General features: G+C 42.1%; 1 protein-coding gene across 2 annotated transcripts in view; it reads left to right on the forward strand.

Moving 5' to 3' along the window:
* Positions 1–21,946, forward strand: part of APOLTP (apolipoprotein lipid transfer particle homolog) — a 331,079-nt gene that overhangs the window by 12,439 nt on the left and 296,694 nt on the right. For both annotated transcript variants that reach the window (XR_014450766.1, XM_083153345.1), the window contains exons 3-7: positions 4,896–5,056; positions 7,504–7,574; positions 16,896–17,064; positions 18,810–18,947; positions 21,161–21,341. Coding sequence is in view for 1 of the 2 variants with exons in the window: in XM_083153345.1 (XP_083009471.1) it covers positions 4,896–5,056; positions 7,504–7,574; positions 16,896–17,064; positions 18,810–18,947; positions 21,161–21,341 (720 nt within the window). In the remaining variant the exon portion in view is untranslated. The remainder of the gene's footprint in view (positions 1–4,895; positions 5,057–7,503; positions 7,575–16,895; positions 17,065–18,809; positions 18,948–21,160; positions 21,342–21,946) is intronic.

The raw sequence follows: 21,946 nt of genomic DNA on the forward strand, positions 1-21,946 counted from the left end.
GAAGAGAGTTCCACAGAGTTGGAGCAGCAAAGTTGAAAGCTCGACCCCCAGATGAATTCAGGGAGATTCTGGGTACTGTTAGTAGTCCTTCTTCAGTGGATCGTAGTAATCGAGTAGGACAGTAGGGGATCAGCAGCTGTTGCAGGTACCTTGGGCCCTGGTCATGTAGGACCTTGAAAGTGAGTAAGCCAATCTTGAAAACGATTCGCCATTTTACAGGTAGCCAGTGAAGGGCGTAGAGAATGGGAGTTATGTGGCAGGAGCGGGGCTGGTTAGTTAATAGTCTGGCGGCTGCATTTTGTACCAGCTGCAAGCGGTGCAATTCTTTTGCTGGAAGACCCAGGTAGAGAGCATTGCAGTAGTCTAGTCGTGATGATATAAATGCATGTATGACTTTAGGCAGGTCTTCTGAGGGAATTAAATGCTTGATTCTGGCTATGTTTCTCAGATGAAAGAATGAGGATTTGATTGTGGCTGACACCTGATGTTTAAGTGTCAGGCCATTATCCAGGACAACACCAAGATTCCGCACATGATCAGAGCTTTTTAGTGCTGTGCCCCCCAGCTTAAGACCTGTCAGTTGGCTATGCTGCCGTCTTGTCCTGTGATTTATCATCAGGACTTCTGTTTTATCTGGGTTCAGTCTCAGCCAACTGGCACTCATCCACTCCTGGAGCTCAGCTAGGCAGCCATTTAAGGTTGTTATTGTGTTATCGGTGCCTGGAGCAAAGGACAGGTACAGTTGGGTATCATCTGCATAGCAGTGGTAGACGGTGCCTGTCAGAGTCAACGTTCCATTCTAGACCAAATAATTTTGCAGAAGGGTTTGAGTAGTAGTGGTGAAATGAATCAGGATAGCAGCCTGGGATTAAAGAGCCTGTGACCAACGCGTTTCGCTGCAGGCAGCAGCTTTTTCAAGGTTCATTATGGAGGAACCCCACCTCTCTAAAGGTAGCCAACCATGGGAGAAGCAAGCCCTTTAGCTTCAGATATTCCAGCGACTGGAGGTACGCCACCCCTGTATAAATTGGAGGAAGCATCAAAGAGGGCAAATCCACGTGAACCTAAAAAGATCAGCACTTTTGGGCCCAAAAGTAAGGGACAACACAAGAACTAAGGTGATATTAAAACCTTAACCATCTTAATCATTCTTCAGGTGCAGCCTTTCCTTCTTTTTCATAAATCGGGTTCCCATTTCTTCTGGAACCCCCCACCCCCATTTTTTAATGGTACCTATTTTATGTGTATGAAATTGTTTTTATTACATGTATTAATAAATGCACACCTTTTATTGTATATAAATGTATTATTTAATTATTAGCGAAACCACACGCCTCTTTCTCTTTGTTGTAAAATTAGGGGCCAACACCCCCTTCCTCTGGTTGCAGCTTGACAGGGCAACTTCGTTTTGGCGCCCCTTGAGATACAATTGTATCTTTTTTCCAACCAAGGACCAACTACATCCTAGCTTGGTTAACCTGTTTTACCTTGTTTAACCTGCTGCCATCAGGCAGATGCTACAGGGCCATTCCCACCAGGTCCACCAGAAGCCCCAGATCCTTCCGTGAGATGCGAGTCCCAATGCGATCAGATCGCATCGGGACTCGCATCGCACGGCATGCCAGAGGGGCACAATTTAAACTATATAGTGCAGATCTGCACTATATAGTCTTGCCTACCCTCTCTATCTGGCTGCCGATTTGCGTTCACACGGGAGCACGCATCGGCAGCGCATTGGGCTCGCAAGCCCTAAAAAAGCATGTGATTTGCATGCGATATGGCTTCCAATGTTCACTATATCTAGAACATCGGAAGCCAAATCTTACCATGTGTAGACACTATTAAACTAATTCCACAACACCAAAGAGCCTTTGGTTGCCTTTTGGCAATAGTAAAACCAATATTCACAGGGCAGTGTCTGATATTAATTATTCATCTCTAGCTTTGGCTGATACAGTTCTGGTGCTTTCCCATATTTGAGCTTTTGGACATTTTTTTCTAAGAAAAATGCTATTTTGTGCTCAATGACATTGTAGCTGCTGTATTCGTATTTCAGCATTTTCCTGTGGGTATTCGGTTTCAAGACATCTCCATGTTGTCTCCATTTAAATGAGTAACATATGAGAGTCTTCAGTCAGTTTGTCTACAAACTAAAATATATCTATTCAGAACATGTGCATTTATTGTAAACTTTATTTCCACAGTGCTTATTAACTTGTTTACACACAGTGTATTTTATTTACCATTAATATATCAATGAAAGAAGATTTTATTTATTATGATTCTCATTCGTACATGATTAACCTTTTCAGGTCCAACATTTAGTCAGGCTCATCAGCCCTAGCGCTATTAGCAGATCCAGTGGTGAGACACTTTAAAATAAGAAAATTAACATTGTTCAACATTCAATGCAGACCACTTTGAATAAAAAAAAATACAATTCATTTAAACATTTAAACCAGACTGTTTGAATTGCAAAAATAAATTTTATATTTGGACTGCGAAAGGTTAAAATGTTTGATCAAAGCTCTGTGGTGTGCAGTGTGGTATATAATATACTGTACGGTCACTGACACTAATCAGTAGATGTGCCGGTAAAGTTGAAAGCACTATATCTTAAATTGTCATATCATAAAATGGGTATTTTACAAAAGATTCACAAAAATTTGTATCATCTACCCAGCCAAACATAAACCTGCCATCCTATGTTGTTTTTTTTATTTACAAACTATTTGAAAATAGAGATACATAATTTCCTGTACTAAAGTTAATCACTAGTTAATGTGTGTATTTGCACAGAGGGGGGTGGGCAGTGGGCAGATAGGGGGCTGGTACATAGGGACGCCAAGCGTTTCCTAGGTGTGCTCACAAAAATGTTGTGGGCATCCCCATGTGAACGTAAGCCAGTCAAAGTCACCAGGGGTCTGCGTCTGACATCACATGCCAGTGCCTGCCCCATTTTTGGCACACAAGAAAGAAAAGAATGTCTCTGTGTGGTGCACCTAGAGAGTTTCTAAAATTTAACTTTTATTCAATATTTTTTTTTTTAAACTGCGAAAATACAGAGACATTCTTTTCTTTCTTGTGTGCCAGTATCACTGTGTCCTGTGGTAGCACAGCCCTTATCAGATATATGTCAAGCTGAATCAGATCTATTTAGGAGGGGTCCACCATAAAATTTACCTCAGATATTTTCTGTGTGATTAGTCAACCCCCCAAAAATTCTCCATCTTTGCCCCATTTTTGGCACTTTATGAGTCAAATAAAAGACAGTCTAAACTGACTTTTATTTGCGAATGTCTAAAAAATAAATCATTCAATGGTCGGTAAACATCGAATGATTTTTCAGCCATACACATCCATTTGCATGCCGCCACATATGTTCGTGTGGGAGGCGGGTGTTTATTTGCCTGGCGGGTGGTGTTAATCCACTCGGTAAGCAGCGAACAACCGTTGTTTGGCAAGCCAACCTTAATTAGACCCTTTATGTAGTCTCTTTATTATATATTAACAACAAATTGCATGGGCCAAATGTAAGAGGGTGTGAGAAACAGAAAGTGAGAGATTTTGGGAGAGGTTTCCCATTTTTTAAAGCGGCAATCACTTACACTGAAAAAAAAAAACAGGTTGAGTTTGGCAAGTAATTCATTGCGGCTTTAAAAAACTGGAAAAAAAACGCTCACGTTCTGATTCTCAAAGCATATTACATTTGACACTTTATATAATCACATTATACATTGTACACAGTACATGTTCAGTCTATTTTGTTATACACAGATAGATTGATTTGTCCATAGATACAAGAAGCTGACAATGGTCCTGAAGGTTTGCGTACATCTCTGATGATCTGTTATTGATCAGTAGATGCAATGATTGCCCCTAAACTGCAGCATGAATGACATGGGGTGGCTGCTTGGGGGTGGGAGTGCGGATGGTGATTGGATGTCGGCCTAGTTCAGTGGCAAGCACAGGGTTTTCCAAATGCTGTCCACAATCTCCCAATATGTGGAACATTGGAGCAAATGAGGGAGTCTGGGGAATGGTAGAAAAAAATAAATTAAAAGAGGCTCCAGTATTCCTTATTTCTGATCATAGTTTTGTGATAAGGGACAATAACAGGGACGGGGCAGGATCCCAACAGTCAGAATACTGACAGCGAGATCCCGACAATCAGAATCCCGCCAGTAAATGATGGTTATGCATTAGGAGAAGTTAAAGCCCCATTCACATTACCTGATCCGCACCGACGCCGGTATTGGTGGAGGGGGCGGCATCGGCAAGTGCATACACACTTGCCGATGCCAGGCATGAGGGGATGATGGGGAGCGACAGTCATGCTGCAGCCACAGCATGGCCATTGTTAACAAGGACCTACTGTACCTCATCTGAACTAGTTTAGATGAGGGATGGGGTCATTAATGATGCGCGGGAGCGCGCATCGTTAATGACATTGTACACACTAGGCGATATTGTTCACAATATCACACAGAAAGCCCTTTCTGAGAGATATGTGAACAATATCGCCTACCATATTTTGGGCTTTAGGGTTAGGCTACAGGGTGGAGGAAGTTAGGCTGTGGTGGAGGTGGTGGGGTTATGGATAGGGTGCGGGAAGGGTCACTTAAGGTTAGGCTGTGAGAGGAAACAGATTTTAGTTAGGCCGTGGGTGGCGTGGGTTAGAGGTAGGATTTAAATACTTACCTGGATTTTGATTGGGATTCCGCTGTCAGCATCCTGACAGTTGGGATTCTCACTGCCGGGATTTCATACCCAATCCCAATAACATGCGTAACTAAGTAGTGATGGTAACACTGTTCTCTTAAAATGCTTTCATTTACAGTATATATAGATTTATCCAATTTTACATATACTAAAATCCCCAGACTGTTTTGTAGGTACTGGCCAGCTGGCATTTCAGAAAGGACACAGATACACCTACAGCTACTCCACTGTCACAGACACATCTCTACAAGGCGCTTCTTCTGAAAGGAGTCTTCTGACTTTAAAATGCAGCGTTCATATAGAAGTCATAGGAAAATGTCATATGCTTTTAAAGGTGAATATTGTATTTTATCTAACTTGTAATCCATATAATCTGTATATCATGTACTAAACCAGCTCATGATCACATATGTTATAAGATGTGTTCTGAAGGACTTGTTGTTTTTATCTAAACAGTGTTTCGCCAACTGGGTTCTCAGGGGTAACTAACATTGCTCCTCTCTCTAAGTTCACCAACTACCTCAATATAGGTATTAGAACCCCTGATAGAACTGCACAGTAGCAGTGCTATAGAAGAAGACACATGATGCAGCAGGATCTGCATATATCCAAAGATGGAGGGGGCGGCATATATCCTTTGCTGTCACTTTTGACATCTTTTGTTGGCAAAAAAATATTGTTGGATATCTTAGGGCACGTGTGAAGTAATACATCTGTATTGCTTTAGGACAGGGGTCAGAGAACTTTTTTACCTTTTACCCAAAATATATTTAGATACGCAGAAGTTACCCCCTTGATTTGAAAGGAAGGAAATCATATAATTGTAATACACACTGTACCCCCAGAAATTGACGATATCCTGCTAGTACAGTACACAGCCTGGCAGCCATTGATGATGATGATTACCATGTATGGCTGTGTCTGGTACAAAACTTGGTGCTGCATGGGCAGTACTGACTGTGCGCTGCCAAGATGGCGCAGCAACTAGTCGACTCTACTGAAGAAGCGGGCGGACTTGGAGGCGGGGCCGGGCATCACGCAGGGAAGTGTGTTATACACAAGGCCTGACGCACTGCACTGTGTCAGATCTTTGTACACTACAGTACTGTAACACACACAGCCGGGCATGCAGATAGAATCTATATAAAGATTCTATAAGCAATGAAATGAAATTCCTGGGCGTAATGGACGGCAAGACCATCCATTACCTCCAGGAATTTAATTTTTACCCCATTTTGGGTAATTTTCCTCTGTTCCCTGACCATTGCTTTAGGAGGACGTTTGACATGGAATCAATATAGACTCCTGGAGAATTCTAAAGTGCCATCAGCTGATATTGAGGTAGTGCTAGAAATGACAAAGAATGATAATTACAGTTGGTTTTGTGTGTGTGTGTGTGTGTGCATGTGTGTGTGTGTGTGTTAAGAGGGTGAGTGATTAATACAACTGTATATAATGCAATATGGCTTTCAGTTACTACTATAGGACCCATTTATCATTGATGGCATATTTAATGCAATATGGGAGCGATATTGGCTCAACGGATCGCATTGCAATATGCAATCACATAGGGGGGATACATCCGCAGGGACGGGGGCTCCATAAGGAGTCCATCTCTGCAATATAATGTATGGGGTGCCAGCCTTCTGCATATATGTGGTCCCATTGACCGCACATGCACGGTGGCCATTTCCATTGGAGGGTTCAATACCATTGCAACAATCTGTAGCCACAGGCTACCATGCAGATGGAAGAAGAAATGAGAGCAAAGTTCTCCAGATGTTGATAAATCTGGCACCACCCTCCATATAAACCTAAGGGAAATGCAGCTGCTGATGGGAATAGAGGAATTGCAGCAGATATCTCATACGGTCCCTCTGTCATACATTCAAGAAATACTTTTTTTTATTTATGGTTAACCCCCAAAATGGGTGTTTTTGAAAACTAATGGTGTGTACACACGTTAGATGTGCCTTAAGATCCTATCCACGATCTGATCAGATCGGCACATCCGATTTGCATCCTATCTTGACTATATAGTGCAGATCTGCACTATATAGACAAGGCAGCCAAGACTTTCTGGCTTCCGATACATGAACGCACATCGGGTTAAAACCCTTGCGATCTGCATCCGATGTTGATCTGATGTTGATCCGATGCCGATCCGATGTTGACGATATCGTCAACATCGGAAAGGAAATCGGACCGTGTGTACACAGCATAAGCCACAAACATAGCACAATATTATTGGGCACCTATGTGCATTATAAACACACAAGGGCTGATTCTGAATTGCGAACAAAATAAAATAAAATAAATTTGCCTGGACAAACCATGCTGCAATACAAGGGTTCGGATGTAATGTAAGCGAGTCCAGTGGCCGTGCGGGATACTGGTCGAACTCTGAGGATTTTTAAAAGGTTTTGCCCTGTAAATTACCACCCTTTAAAAAAAAAAAAAGCTGAGTTAGGCACCGGACACGCAACACATTGCATCTGGCCCTTGGTGTCAAATGCATTTTTTTATTTTGCATGCAGGATAAATAAAAGTTGCCCAATGCAAAAGCAACCAGTAACACTAGATTGGAGTTTGGACACGCACCTTCAAAGAAGATCTCTCTTAACCTCTTACATCTGCCCCACATGCAGATCAACACGGTTTACATTTAGGAATACAATAGTGCTGTAAATTACTGAGCTACTACTTTGCTTTGGGTCTATAATCAGAAAAAGAAAATATGCTCCGATGTATTTGTTATTATATTTTTTTCCTATTTTGCAGATACTGCATACCAACTTGAAGGCAAATGTGACGTCAAAGCAAGGTTCACAAAAGGAATTCCATGAGTTAAGGTACTGATTAGTTTATTCTCCTGATACTATATTTCCATTAAAGATGTAAAATTAAGTTGCAAAATTCTAGATAGAAAGATAGATAGATAGATATTGATAATGGGTGTAGGATGTGCAGTGCACAGAGGGCCTTATTCTGGTTGGTGCGGTCCATTCCGAATTCTTTCAGATGGCGATTTTTAGCTACCTGCGCATGCGCAAGCAACGCAATGCGCATGTGCAACGCAGTGTCTTCGCACTCGTTCTCTGCAATACCGTCTACAAATGTGTACCAAACTCCTTCGGGAAATATCGGCGTAATATGGACGTCATGTGGGCGTACACAAGGGCGCGATTTCAAAGTGGGCAAAACTGGGGGTAAATCTGGGCGTACACGTGGGAGTGCACGAACTGTGGTAGGCGTGCATTCGGACCGGACACCAAGTGCAAGCGAACCAACACGGCAGAAATCTTCGGTGTCAATAAGCAGCTTTCACTTCTCAGAAGGCAATGGTTCATGCGGTATGCATTCGGATCGCCCAATTAGTATGCCCGCACCTTAAACACTCGCAGCTGAGCACAATACAATCCACTCCTCTAGTCATAAGTGACTAATTAAACACTTTTCACCGTTTCAATTGGAAGCATTGCTGCCTAAATGGCCCATTGCAAAATACTAGTATATATGCTGGGTACTCTTTACCTATCACGGCGCCCATTGTGGGGATCGCGGGCATCGCGGCCAGTACATTAACGGCCGCGACGCGATGCCCGCGATCCCCACGATTTCCCATAGGGTTCAATGTTAAATTTAGTGCTGGCCGCGATTTTACATTCAATGCTTCAATGGCCGCGATTTGGCCATAGGAATCAATGTTAAATTGGCCACAGAGCCCAAATAGGCACAATTAACACTTAAATGTCCCCCCAAATTTGTAACGCCACCCCACGATAAACGCCAACCCGAAGCGTGGCGAGCGCAGCGAGCCCGCGAGGGGCGGCGGTAGGCGTCCTCCGACCTTTTCATACCCCCACTATCCACGTCGGCGTGGAGTTGAGAATAGAATAGTGTGGCGAGCGCAGCGAGCCACCGAGCCCGAAGCGTGGCGAGCGCAGCGAGCCCCACGAGGGGACGCGGATACCTGTGAAGCCCACGTAGGGCCACGTTTACCTGTGAAGGTATCCGCGTCCCCTCGCGGGGCTCGCTGCGCTCGCCACACTATTCTATTCTCAACTCCACGCCGACGTGGATAGTGGGGGTATGAAAAAGTCGGAGGACGCGTACCGCCGCCCCTCGCGGGCTCGCTGCGCTCGCCACGCTTCGGGTTGGCGTGGATCGTGGGGTGGCGTTACAAATTTGGGGGGACATTTAAGTGTTAATTGTGCCTATTTGGGCTCTGTGGCCCATTTAACATTGATTCCTATGGCCAAATTGAATGTAAAATCGCGGGCAGCACTAAATTTAACATTGAACCCTATGGGAAATCGTGGGGATCGCGGGCATCGCGTCGTGGCTGTTAATGTACTGACCGCGATGCCCGCGATCCCCACGATTTCTTTACCCGCGACGCCCGCGATGGAGATCGTGGGCGCCGTGCTAGGTAAAGAGTACCATATGCTGCAAACATACTCTGTTTTAACCCCTTCCCACCCGCGGACGTACCGGTACGTCACGGCAGCGAGGTAGTTCGCGCACCTTGCCGTACCGGTACGTCCCCGCCGTGTCATGTCGCCTTGTCAAGTGACAAGGCGACATAGTAAAGATGGCTGCTGTCATCGACAGCAGCAGATCGTGTCAGTGCGCCGGCGGACCAATCAGAGTGGTCCCGCCCCGACGATCGCTGTGATTGGTCAGTCAGTCCTGACTAACCAATCACAGCCTTTCTATTGAAAAAGGGATGTTTTGCTTCTCTTCCCGGGCTCACTCGTGTTAGAGCCTCTGAAGGAGAAGCTGTGTCAGAGCTGTGTCAGAGCTGTGTTAGAGTTTAGGCTGTTTAGGCTGTGTAAAATTGCGCTGATCACCACAATACCCCTGCCTATATCACCCTCCCTGTGGTCATCTGTGCTGGGATCACCCTCCCTGTGGTCATCTGTGCTGTGATCACCCTCCCTGTGGTCATCTGTTCTGGGATCACCCTCCCTGTGGTCACCCCTGCCTATATCACCCTCCCTGTGGTCATCTGTGCTGGGATCACCCTCCCTGTGGTCACCCCTGCCTATATCACCCTCCCTGTGGTCATCTGTGCTGGGATCACCCTCCCTGTGGTCATCTGTGCTGTGATCACCCTCCCTGTGGTCATCTGTGCTGTGATCACCCTCCCTGTAGTCACCACCTAATTTTGTGTGTTGTGATCCGTATAATTTTTCTGTACCTTATCCATACACCATAATTTTTCTGTGCGTTATTCGTACCCCATAATTTTTCGGTGCATTTGTACCCCATAATTTTTTCTGTGCGTTACTCGTACCCCATAATTTTTCGGTGCATTTGTACCCCATAATTTTTTCTGTGCGTTACTCATACCCCATAATTTTTCGGTGCATTTGTACCCCATAATTTTTTCTGTGCGTTATTCGTACCCCATAATTTTTCGGTGCATTTGTACCCCATAATTTTTTCTGTGCGTTACTCGTACCCCATAATATTTCGGTGCATTTGTACCCCATAATTTTTTCTGTGCGTTATTCGTACCCCATAATTTTTCGGTGCATTTGTACCCCATAATTTTTTCTGTGCGTTACTCGTACCCCATAATTTTTCGGTGCATTTGTACCCCATAATTTTTTCTGTGCGTTACTTGTACACCATAATTTTTCAGTGCATTTGTACCCCATAATTTTTCAGTGCATTCGCACACCATAATTTTTGCAGTGCATTTGCACATTGTCAGTGCTACAAAACCCCACACGTGTTGAAGCACCTCATAAATACATACACCAATAAAACTATGGCCCAACGAACATATACTGCCGAGGAGGCATACGCGTTTCTGGCCTCTGAAACTGAGTCTGCTAGCGAGGATGAGACAAATTTCCGTTTGTCATCCTCTTCATCATCTAGTGACTCTGATGAACCCCCGAGGAGGCAACGCAGGACTCCCACTGCAGTAGTCGAGTCCTCTGACCCCACATGGACAACCCCTGAAAACTACGTACCCCAGGTCCCTGAGTTCACAGGGAATCCAGGAATACAATTCAATTCAGCAGGGTTCAGAGAGCTGGACTTTTTAAAAAAAAAATTTAGTGATGATTTAGTTGATCTAATGGTCACCCAGACTAATGTTTATGCCCAACAATTTATTGAGCAAAACCCCACCTCTAATTATGCCCAGCCCCGCAAGTGGACCCCTGTACATAAAAATGAAATGGTTATATTTTGGGGCCTTGTACTGTGCATGGGGCTAGTGAAGAAGCCCACGATTAGGTCCTACTGGAGCACAGACATCTTATACAATACACCAATGTTCCGTGTGGCTATGTCAAGGACCCGCTTCAAAGCGATCCTTAGGTTTCTCCATTATAGGGATAATGCACAGTGCCCACCCCGGGATGACCCCAATTATGACCGGTTATATAAACTTAGACCCCTAATAGACCATTTTAGTACCAAGTTTGCCCAGGCATACATCCCCGAGAAGCACATTTCAATAGATGAGTCCCTGGTACATTTCAAAGGGAGGCTCCAATTCCGCCAGTACCTGCCAAGTAAGAGGGCAAGGTATGGCGTGAAGATGTACAAGCTGTGTGAGAGTACATCAGGGTACACACACAAATTTAGGATATATGAAGGTAGAGACACAAAAATAGACCCCCCACAATGCCCCCCCTTACTCGGAATTAGTGGGAAGATAGTGTGGGATTTGGTGCACCCACTGCTGGACCAGGGATACCACCTGTACCTGGATAATTTCTATACCAGCGTCCCACTATTCAAAAGCCTCGCTTCCAGAAGTACTGTGGCATGCGGCACTGCACGTAAAAATAATAGAAGCCTCCCTAGGTCGCTGCTTGGGCAAACACTTAGAAGGGGCGAGAGCAGGGCATTATGCAGCGACAATGTACTGTGTGTCAAGTATAGGGACAAGAGAGATGTCCTTATCTTGACAACAGTGCATGGCCATTGCAGCACCCCTGTCCCAGTGCGGGGCACAAGTACCGAAACCCCAAAACCCAACTGCATTGTGGATTATAATAGGTACATGGGGGGGTCGACCTGTCAGATCAAGTGCTGAAGCCTTACAGTGCCATGAGAAAAACAAGGTTCTGGTATAAAAAATTAGCTGTACACATAGTACAAATGGCACTGTACAACGCATTTGTACTACATCGATGTGCAGGCCAAATGGGGACATTCCTGGAGTACCAAGAGGCAGTAATAAAGGCCCTTATTTTTGGCAACCTGGAACAGGGGGGCCCTAGTACTTCTGGAAGCGAGGCCTCGCGAATTGTACCAGGGCAACATTTTCCGAGTGAAGTCCCCCACACTGGAAAGAAAGGAAGGTCCCATAAACGATGTAGAGTATGCTACAAAAAGGGGATTAGAAAGGACACAACTTATCAATGTGAAACCTGCCCCACACAACCCGGCTTGTGTATCAAAGTTTGTTTTAAGATATATCACACTTCCCTTGAATTTTAATGTACTCCACACAGCTTGTACAAAGAGCCGCATGCCATTACCTTCCCTTCTGAGTCTTGCCATGTGTCCAAACAAAAATTTACAAACACATATATGCTATTGCCATACTCAGGAGAAAAAGCACCCCATAATATGTTACACAATTTCTCCTATTAACCCTTGTGAAAATGGCACATTTTGATCTAAAGCTACATATTAATGGAAAAAATTAGTTTTTTTTTATTTTCACAGCCCATAACAATTTGACAAAACACCAGTGGGGTCAAAATGCTCACTACGGCCGTAAGTGAGTTCCATGAGGGGGGCTAGTAACAAAAAGGTATCACTTGCTTGGGATTTCCACTGCACAGGTACAATATGGGCTCTGCAAATGCAAGATGGCGCCCGAAAACCATTCCAGCAAACTCTGTGATAAAATGGCACTCCTTCCCTTCTGAAGCCTGCTGTCTGCCCAAATAGCGTTTTACAACCATATATGGGGTATTGCCATACTCAGGAGAAATTGTGTAACAAATTTTGGGGTGCTTTTTCTACTATTGCCCTTTGTGGAAGTATAAAATTATGGGGTGAATCTACAAATTAATGGAAAAAATGACATTTTTCATTTTCACGTATCGATGCCTAACAATTTGACAAAACACCAGTGGGGTCAAAGTACTCACTATACCCATAGATGAGTTCCTTGAGGGGTGTAGTTTACAAAATGGTATCACTTGTTGGGGTTTTTGACTGCTCTGATACAACAGGGGTTCTGCAAATGCAACATGGCGCATGAAAACCATTCCAGCAAAATCTGCGCCAAAAACGCCAAATGGTGCACCTTCCCTTCTGAAGCCTGCTGTCTGCCCAAATAGCGTTTTACAACCATATATGGGGTATTGCCATACTCAGGAGAAATTGTGTAACAAATTTTGGGGTGCTTTTTCTACTATTGCCCTTTGTGGAAGTATAAAATTATGGGGTGAATCTACAAATTAATGGAAAAAATGACATTTTTCATTTTCACGTATCGATGCCTAACAATTTGACAAAACACCAGTGCGGTCAAAGTACTCACTATACCCATAGATGAGTTCCTTGAGGGGTGTAGTTTACAAAATGGTATCACTTGTTGGGGTTTTTGACTGCTCTGATACAACAGGGGTTCTGCAAATGCAACATGGCGCATGAAAACCATTCCAGCAAAATCTGCGCCAAAAACGCCAAATGGTGCACCTTCCCTTCTGAAGCCTGCTGTCTGCCCAAATAGCGTTTTACAACCATATATGGGGTATTGCCATACTCAGGAGAAATTGTGTAACAAATTTTGGGGTGCTTTTTCTACTATTGCCCTTTGTGGAAGTATAAAATTATGGGGTGAATCTACAAATTAATGGAAAAAATGACATTTTTCATTTTCACGTATCGATGCCTAACAATTTGACAAAACACCAGTGGGGTCAAAGTACTCACTATACCCATAGATGAGTTCCTTGAGGGGTGTAGTTTACAAAATGGTATCACTTGTTGGGGTTTTTGACTGCTCTGATACAACAGGGGTTCTGCAAATGCAACATGGCGCATGAAAACCATTCCAGCAAAATCTGCGCCAAAAACGCCAAATGGTGCACCTTCCCTTCTGAAGCCTGCTGTCTGCCCAAATAGTGTTTTACAACCATATATGGGGTATTGCCATACTCAGGAGAAATTGTGTAACAAATTTTGGGGTGCTTTTTCTACTATTGCCCTTTGTGGAAGTATAAAATTATGGGGTGAATCTACAAATTAATGGAAAAAATGACATTTTTCATTTTCACGTATCGATGCCTAACAATTTGACAAAACACCAGTGGGGTCAAAGTACTCACTATACCCATAGATGAGTTCCTTGAGGGTGTAGTTTACAAAATGGTATCACTTGTTGGGGTTTTTGACTGCTCTGATACAACAGGGGTTCTGCAAATGCAACATGGCGCATGAAAACCATTCCAGCAAAATCTGCGCCAAAAACGCCAAATGGTGCACCTTCCCTTCTGAAGCCTGCTGTCTGCCCAAATAGCGTTTTACAACCATATATGGGGTATTGCCATACTCAGGTGAAATTGTGTAACACATTTTGGGGTGCTTTTTCTACTATTGCCCTTTGTGGAAGTATAAAATTATGGGGTGAATCTACAAATTAATGGAAAAAATGACATTTTTCATTTTCACGTATCGATGCCTAACAATTTGACAAAACACCAGTGCGGTCAAAGTACTCACTATACCCATAGATGAGTTCCTTGAGGGGTGTAGTTTACAAAATGGTATCACTTGTTGGGGTTTTTGACTGCTCTGATACAACAGGGGTTCTGCAAATGCAACATGGCGCATAAAACCATTCCAGCAAAATCTGCGCCAAAAACGCCAAATGGTGCACCTTCCCTTCTGAAGCCTGCTGTCTGCCCAAATAGCGTTTTACAACCATATATGGGGTATTGCCATACTCAGGAGAAATTGTGTAACAAATTTTAAGGGTGCTTTTTCTACTATTGCCCTTTGTGGAAGTATAAAATTATGGGGTGAATCTACAAATTTATGGAAAAAATGACATTTTTCATTTTCATGTATCGATGCCTAACAATTTGACAAAACACCAGTGGGGTCAAAGTACTCACTATACCCATAGATGAATTCCCTGAGGGGTGTAGTTTGCAAAATGGGGTCATTTGTGGGGGGGTTCCACTGTATTGGTGCTTCGGGGGTCTTGCTAATGCGAAATAGCACCCACCATTCATTCCACCAGAATCTGTGCTGCAAAATCCAAATATCACTCCTTCCCTTCTGAGTCCTGCCATGCACCCAAATGGTATTTTTTGGTCACATATGAGGCATTGCCGTACTCGGGAGAAATTGCGGCACAGATTTTGGGGTGCTTTGTCTCCTTCATTCCTTGTGAAAATGAAAAATTTTGAGCCAGAACTGCATTTTTGTGTAAAAAAATGTAATTTTGCATTTTCACAGCCCAGTTGTACCAAAATTGGTGAAACCCCTAGGGGTTTGAAATGTACACTATACCCCTAGATAAATTCCCTGAGGGGTGTAGTTTGCAAAATGGGGTCACTTGTGGGGGAGGTTCCTAACTTTTAGCATCTTATGGTGCCTAGAAACCTACATGGTGCATAAAAAATAATCTCAGAAAAAGGAGGCTCCAAAATCAAGTAGGTGCTCCTTCTATTATGAAGCCTGTGGTTTGGTCAACGTGCACACTAGGGCCACATATAGGATATTTATGAAAACAAAAGAATTGGGGGAATCAATTTTTAGTCACATTTCTCTAGTAAAATCTACTGTGTTCCTTAGAAAAATGTATTAAAATTGAAAATCTGCTAAAAAAATGAAATTTTGAAATTTCACCTACACTTTGTTTTAATTCCTGTGAAACACCTAAAGGGTTAACAAACTTCCAAAATGCTGTTTTGAATACATATGGTCTTTGTTAGTTATTAACTATTTTGAGTGGTATGATTATTTGTCTCACAAGCAGAAAATTTAACATTTTGCAAATTGCAAAATTTTCAATTTTTTTTCCAAATTTTGGTATTTTTCACAAAAAAACACAGACTGTATCGACCAAAATTTGCCACTAACTTAAAGTACAATGTGTCACGAGAAAACAATCTCAAAATCAGTTGGATAAGTAAAAGCATTAGAAAGTTATTCCCACATAAATTGACACATGTCTGATTTGAAAAATAGGGCTGCGTCCTTTGGGCTCAAATAGGCCGCGTCCTTAAGGGGTTAAACTGTAGGTATTTAACATTTATTATGTGTTCATCCCAATTTGACCTTTTAGAATTATTGCATTTGCCTTGCAATTAAAAAATAGTATGCATACATAAAACACAGGTAAAGGGGCAACAATGAAGTTTTAAAACTTAACATGATGTAAGGGTTAATCTAAAGTGCTAGTAATGTGTTTAAGTGTCATTTAGGAAGTAATTAATTTAATGAAAAATAAATATATATGTTATGAGGTACCCTAATTGGATAAATGTGTCATGCTGCTGAAGCATGAATTCCGAATAGATTACTAATGTTTGCGCACATACACCAACTCGGTGCGTATGGTCAGATTCCCGTCCGTTCGGACGCAGTAAGACCGTGCATAATCTTTGAGTTTTCACCGCACACGCACGTTTGGATGCAGTCCGAAGACACTCCCTCTTCTTAGAAAGTCCGTCTGAACGGATGCGGACGACCTGTGGGTGTGTGTTCTTAGAATGTCCGCCGTGCGCGGCGTTCGGTCATTTCCGAAAGAACGCGCATCCCAAAGAGTCAACCAGAATAAGGCCCATAGTCGCCTGGCTACCTCACACTGTACACAGATTATACTTTCCTTGTGCCGACAACCAGGTCCTGCCTCCTCCGGGGCACCCTCTTAACACTGAGATCTTCCAAATATAACTGGAAAGATGGCGCTGTAGATGCGGAGGGATTTGTTTTGTTGCCACAAGCTAATACATAAACAAGAGCAGGGGGGTCCTCACAGGAGGGACACTCGTAAACAGGCCTCCTCAGGCATTAATATGCAAATAGATATTCTTACTACAATCTTCCCCAGAAGTACAGCAGATGTGTCTCAACACACTTCCAGTACCCAAACAGAGTAGGCACATACTGCACAGTATCTAGAATGAATGGTCATTTTGACACCTGTTTTCTTTATTTTTGTTTGTTAACAGGGACATCCTAGAAAAGCACCCACTACAGTTTTCATATCACGATGGAAAAATACAGAAGGTATGTCCAACAAAAGAAGAGGCAACATGGGCACTCAATATCAAGCGAGGAATCTTGAGTGCCCTACAGGGCAACCTGAAGATACCATCTGCAGGAAGGACCACCAAAGAGGTCAGTTACTGAGAACGACAACTCTGTGTTTACTGGAAATGTTATCACCCACCCAGTATTAAGTCTACATACTCTTTTAACCATACCCACCTTTCGTCTCATCGTTAACATTTCTGTGCTGCTTTTCTTTTTTTTTGCTATCTAGAACTCACAGCTGTTGTCATGGTGAGGATTTGTCTTCACCGCTCACTACTGGTGAACAGTGGAGGCTGTCAAACACACTACAGCAGTGGTTCCCAAACTTTCTTGAATTATTGCACCCTAGTGTATCAGCATTTTTAAACGGCCCCCTAGGATAAGAGTATATTAATAATATATTTGGAAAATAAATTCTAATGAAATAAATTGTGGTGACGTACAGTTGTTCCTGTAATTGTCTAACTGGTTTATGATAGGCAGCCACTAGCAGTGGTTTTACCTATCACTTTGACTGTAAATACATTTTTTTTTGTCCTTGGCCACCAACCTGAGGCACATCAGTTGGTGGTCACACAGTTTGGGAACCACTGTACTATGGAGAGAATTCAAATGGCCCCACTAATTTGATGAGCACAAAAAAAAATGCTATTTTGCTTTGTTGGGGCAATTTAATTAGAGCCCCCTTTTTACCAAGGTCTTTTCACTGCTGGCTTTGTGAAAATAGGCTAATTATTGACCCCCTCTGGGCCTGATTCAGAGGCACACGTAAACCGCATGTAATTCTGATGTTCACGTAGTTCAGTGACTAATTGCTGGTGAAGCGTAAACAATTTAGAAAACCCCAACTGCACCTTTGTTGCCCTAAGTGTACGACACACAAAGCCACTGTTTTCTTACGGCTCAGATGGTATCAGAATTGGAGTCACAGAGCAATGGGTGTAGACTGGAAGGTGGCCTAAAGTGAACTCACAAAGGTCCATCACTTGGGCATGTTATAGAAGTATTGCAGGTCTGTACAGTACATTAAAGAGTCTGTGTTGCCTTAGGTTGCCACAGAGTCTGTGTTCAGACTAAGAAACAGCTCCCACTATAAGCCAGGTGCAAATGTTGATGGTGCGTCAATGGCAATGTGTTCAGAATTGATGGCAGGGTTGATAAAGAGATGAAAAGAGTGTTCAACATAGTATTTGCATTGTTGAACACAAGGGGAAGGCTGAAATGAGCAATTATAGTCCTGCAACAGATGCAACAGTGGATTTAGCAGCATTCACATCTGAATCAGACCGCCCTAAAATCTAAAGCCCCATATATGAGAAATGGCTTTCTGAACGATGTTGTGGACAATATCGCCTAGTGTGTACACTCCTTGACGTTATCGATGCGCACTCCCACGTGCTGTTAATGTCCCCCTCCCTCGTCCAGCATGTCTAGACGAGGAAGGTCCTCATTAACAAAGGCCATACTGTAGTGGCAGGGTGGCTGTCGCTCCCCCCACCACCCCCTTGCTGTTGCTCACCTCAGAGCCGGTGCCTTCCCCCCCTGCCATGTCCACACCGCCACCAATATCGGCTGCGGGGGTCATCGTCAAGTGTGTATGGGGCTTAATGCTGCAGAGATCAAGCATTTATTTTCATAACAACCAATAGAATGCAAACAGGAGCACTGTATCTTCGTTTCAGCACGCCAGTTATTGAGATTAATAGGTTTCTCATGACAAGTTTATAATTAGGTGTCAAAGAGGTGATACATTAAATGTTTCAGAATTCCTTTGATAACTTCATGTGTTGGCATAATATAACATACAGCACTTTGTGTTTTTTTCACAGGTTGATGTTTTAGGAAAATGTCCCACAACCCATGAACTTAGAGGACAATCTGTCTGGCAGAAGAAAGATCTGAATAAATGTTCCAACAGGATATTAGGCTCCACATTGCTGCGATCAGTGGCTCTTCCTGATAAAACTGTATGTATTACATTGCCAAAGGCTAGAATACCTTACATGTGGCATCAATGTTTAACACCTTCTAGTCCAATGTATATTTTATTTCCTTTGTTTCTTGCCATATAACAACCTTGTGTAAATATGTCCTCATACATTTTGCCTCAATAAGCTATGAGTGAGCTGCCAGGTACCATATATTTTTGCCAACGTCCGGCATTGTTTTTGTCAAAAAATGCATTTTAAGCTGGGTACACATATGGCAAACATCAAATATAAAATAAATGTAATAGGGAGAAACAACAAATGTACTACCAGCCAATCACAAAAGAGCAGTCTGTTCCTTGATTACAAATAGAGATGAAGACATTTGGGGCCTGATTCTGGGTCACTTGCAATAGCCAAATTCTCTCTCTAATGGACAAAACCATGTGCACTGCAGGTGGGGCAGATGTAACGTGCAGAGAGAGTTAGATTTGGGTGGGGTTTGTACTTCAAACTGATATCTATTTTGCAGTGTAAAAATTAAGCAGCCAGTATTTACCCTGCACAGAAACAAAATAACCAAATGTAACTCTCTCTGCACATGTTACATAAATGAAAAAAGAAATACATCTTTTACTTCATTCAGTACTAAAGGCAAATTCACTTGTCATCTCAAGAACCAAACATAAATGGAATGGTCAATTAAAGTTGCTTTTTTAAAATGTGAGCCATACAGTAGTACATTTCAGTAGTACATACTAAAATGTAATTTAATTTTGCACCATGAGTAAAATCTCTCTCTCTCTATCTCTTTCTCTCTCTAAAATAGAGGGGCCTAATTCAGACCTGATTGCAGGACAAATTTGTTCTGCAAGTGGGGCAAATGTAACATGTGCAGAGAGAGTTAGGCGGAGGTTCTAGCTTTATTGACAGGGGCTGCTGTGATTGGACATCAATATATATATATTACAGTGTACTGTTTTTATTGTATCTTCTTTCCATACTTCCAATTCTAATATCACTGCAAAGAATACTGCCAGAGTGACCGAATGTATATAAGAAGCTTAGGAGTTTAGATCTCACTGTTCATTTTTAAAGCCTTTAAACCCATTTAATAAATGATTCCACATTGTTTTGACAGGTTTTGAAAGTACCACTGCCAGATACACACAGCATTCAGAGAGTTCACTTAACTATTTCTGGAACATCAGGATAGAAATCTATTCTCAAATAACCTTGCAACCCTTTGAGTGCCAATGTTGCTGTGAGCGATCCTCATAATATCTGCTAAAAATGCCAGCGCCGCTCACAACGACTGTTCTTTTAGTATAAAAAAATACAAATACAGCCAAGTCAATTTATTGAAGTTTAGTTAAATATTGCACCCAAAATGAGACCAGTCGCTGTGAGTGGCGCTGGTATTTTTAAAGGATATTTTAATGATCTCTCACAGCAACGTTGGCACTCAAAGGGTTAATAAAAAAAGGTTTGCTTGGCAATTTTTACACCTATTTTTGACAAATTATATTGGCACTCAAAGGGTTCATTTGGATACATTGGTTAAATTCCAGAAAAGTAGTTCAGTAGGTGACCAGTAGAAATCTGCTGTCATTTAAATGTTATGTACATGACACTGGAGGCAGCCATTTTGTGAATTGAAGCAATAGGAACATGTAGGTTAGCGATGTCATTGAGACATGAAGAACTTTTTGTGACTCATATTTCAATGATTTCTGATTTCAGTAGTGAATTAATATATCTCTGTTGGCAAGACTTCTATGCCTTTGTTTATGCTCACTTCTATCCCTGCTGTGTCACCCCAGTTTGTCTGCCCCTTCCCTTTAGAATGTAAGCTCTAACGAGCAGGGCCCTTTCTTCTCATGTGCTTTTCTAAGAATATATCTCTGCCCCTTTTATAATTGCCCCAGTGTCTGCTGCTGCAACTGTCTTTTATTTACCATGAACTTGTCCTAATTTGCATTTGTACTGTAAATCACTATTTTATTGTTTTGTTCTTTTACTCATCTATGTATTGCTGTTTATTTATATGGTGCTGTCGAACCCTTGTGGTACCATATAAATGAACGATCATAATAATGCCATATATAGTTCTTTAAAACAATTATACAAATCATGGCCCAAGTACTCTGTAGTGCATGTAACACAGAATGTTTGTATTGTATATGAATAGCTTCTGTGACAACATCACATTTTGGTATATGGTAATAACTTATTGTGAACATTTTTGACAGCAAATTCTAGACTCCAGCTTAGAATGTATGAAGACATTTAAAGATGGCATATTAGCTGAGACCACTTGCAATGAGTCACATCTAGTCACCTTATTTTCTCGGGATGGAAATGGTGCAAGAACACAGATTCAATCAATTCTTAAGCTGCAGAAAATAGAACAAGATACTTTACCCAATAAAGGTTAGTGAACAATTTAAAACACAGTCATTATATATTTAGATGTTTCATAACTGCAGTATATTTAAATGGGTGTGATAATAAATTTGGAATTAATTAATTTTTTTTCTTCATTTTTTTTGGTGTGAAATGTGGGGCTAGATAGACAGTAAGTATTGGCCATGATATTGGTGACCATATTGGAGTCAGTAAATCTAGTGTTTCAATGCTGCTTAAAACTCACTCCAGAATTGGATTTGTATAAGCGAATCAAAAGAGGAAATGTGGACAGAAAGCATACAGCAATGTAAAACTATACCAAGAATTGACAAACTAGAAGACCAGTTAAAAATCAATTGCATAAATTGAAGTTATTGCGGGTAAGAGTGCTAAAATTAATGAAAAATTATATTATAATAAATGAATCTGCATTTTTCAAAATAAAAACACAAAACGCCACAAAGAACAAGCTATGCCCAACTAATTTACATAAATTGTTCTATCCATGACAATTTAGCAATAAACCACAACATTTAAATGAAAACCCGTTGCACAGTACATCTTCCAAGGGATCTATTTATCAAGCCAACTATAGCCCTATCTATGGTCTCTTTGCTATTTATCAACAA

Source organism: Crinia signifera, chromosome 7, assembly GCF_055691185.1.
Source record: "Crinia signifera chromosome 7, ASM5569118v1, whole genome shotgun sequence".
Classification (NCBI taxonomy): Eukaryota; Metazoa; Chordata; class Amphibia; order Anura; family Myobatrachidae; genus Crinia; species Crinia signifera.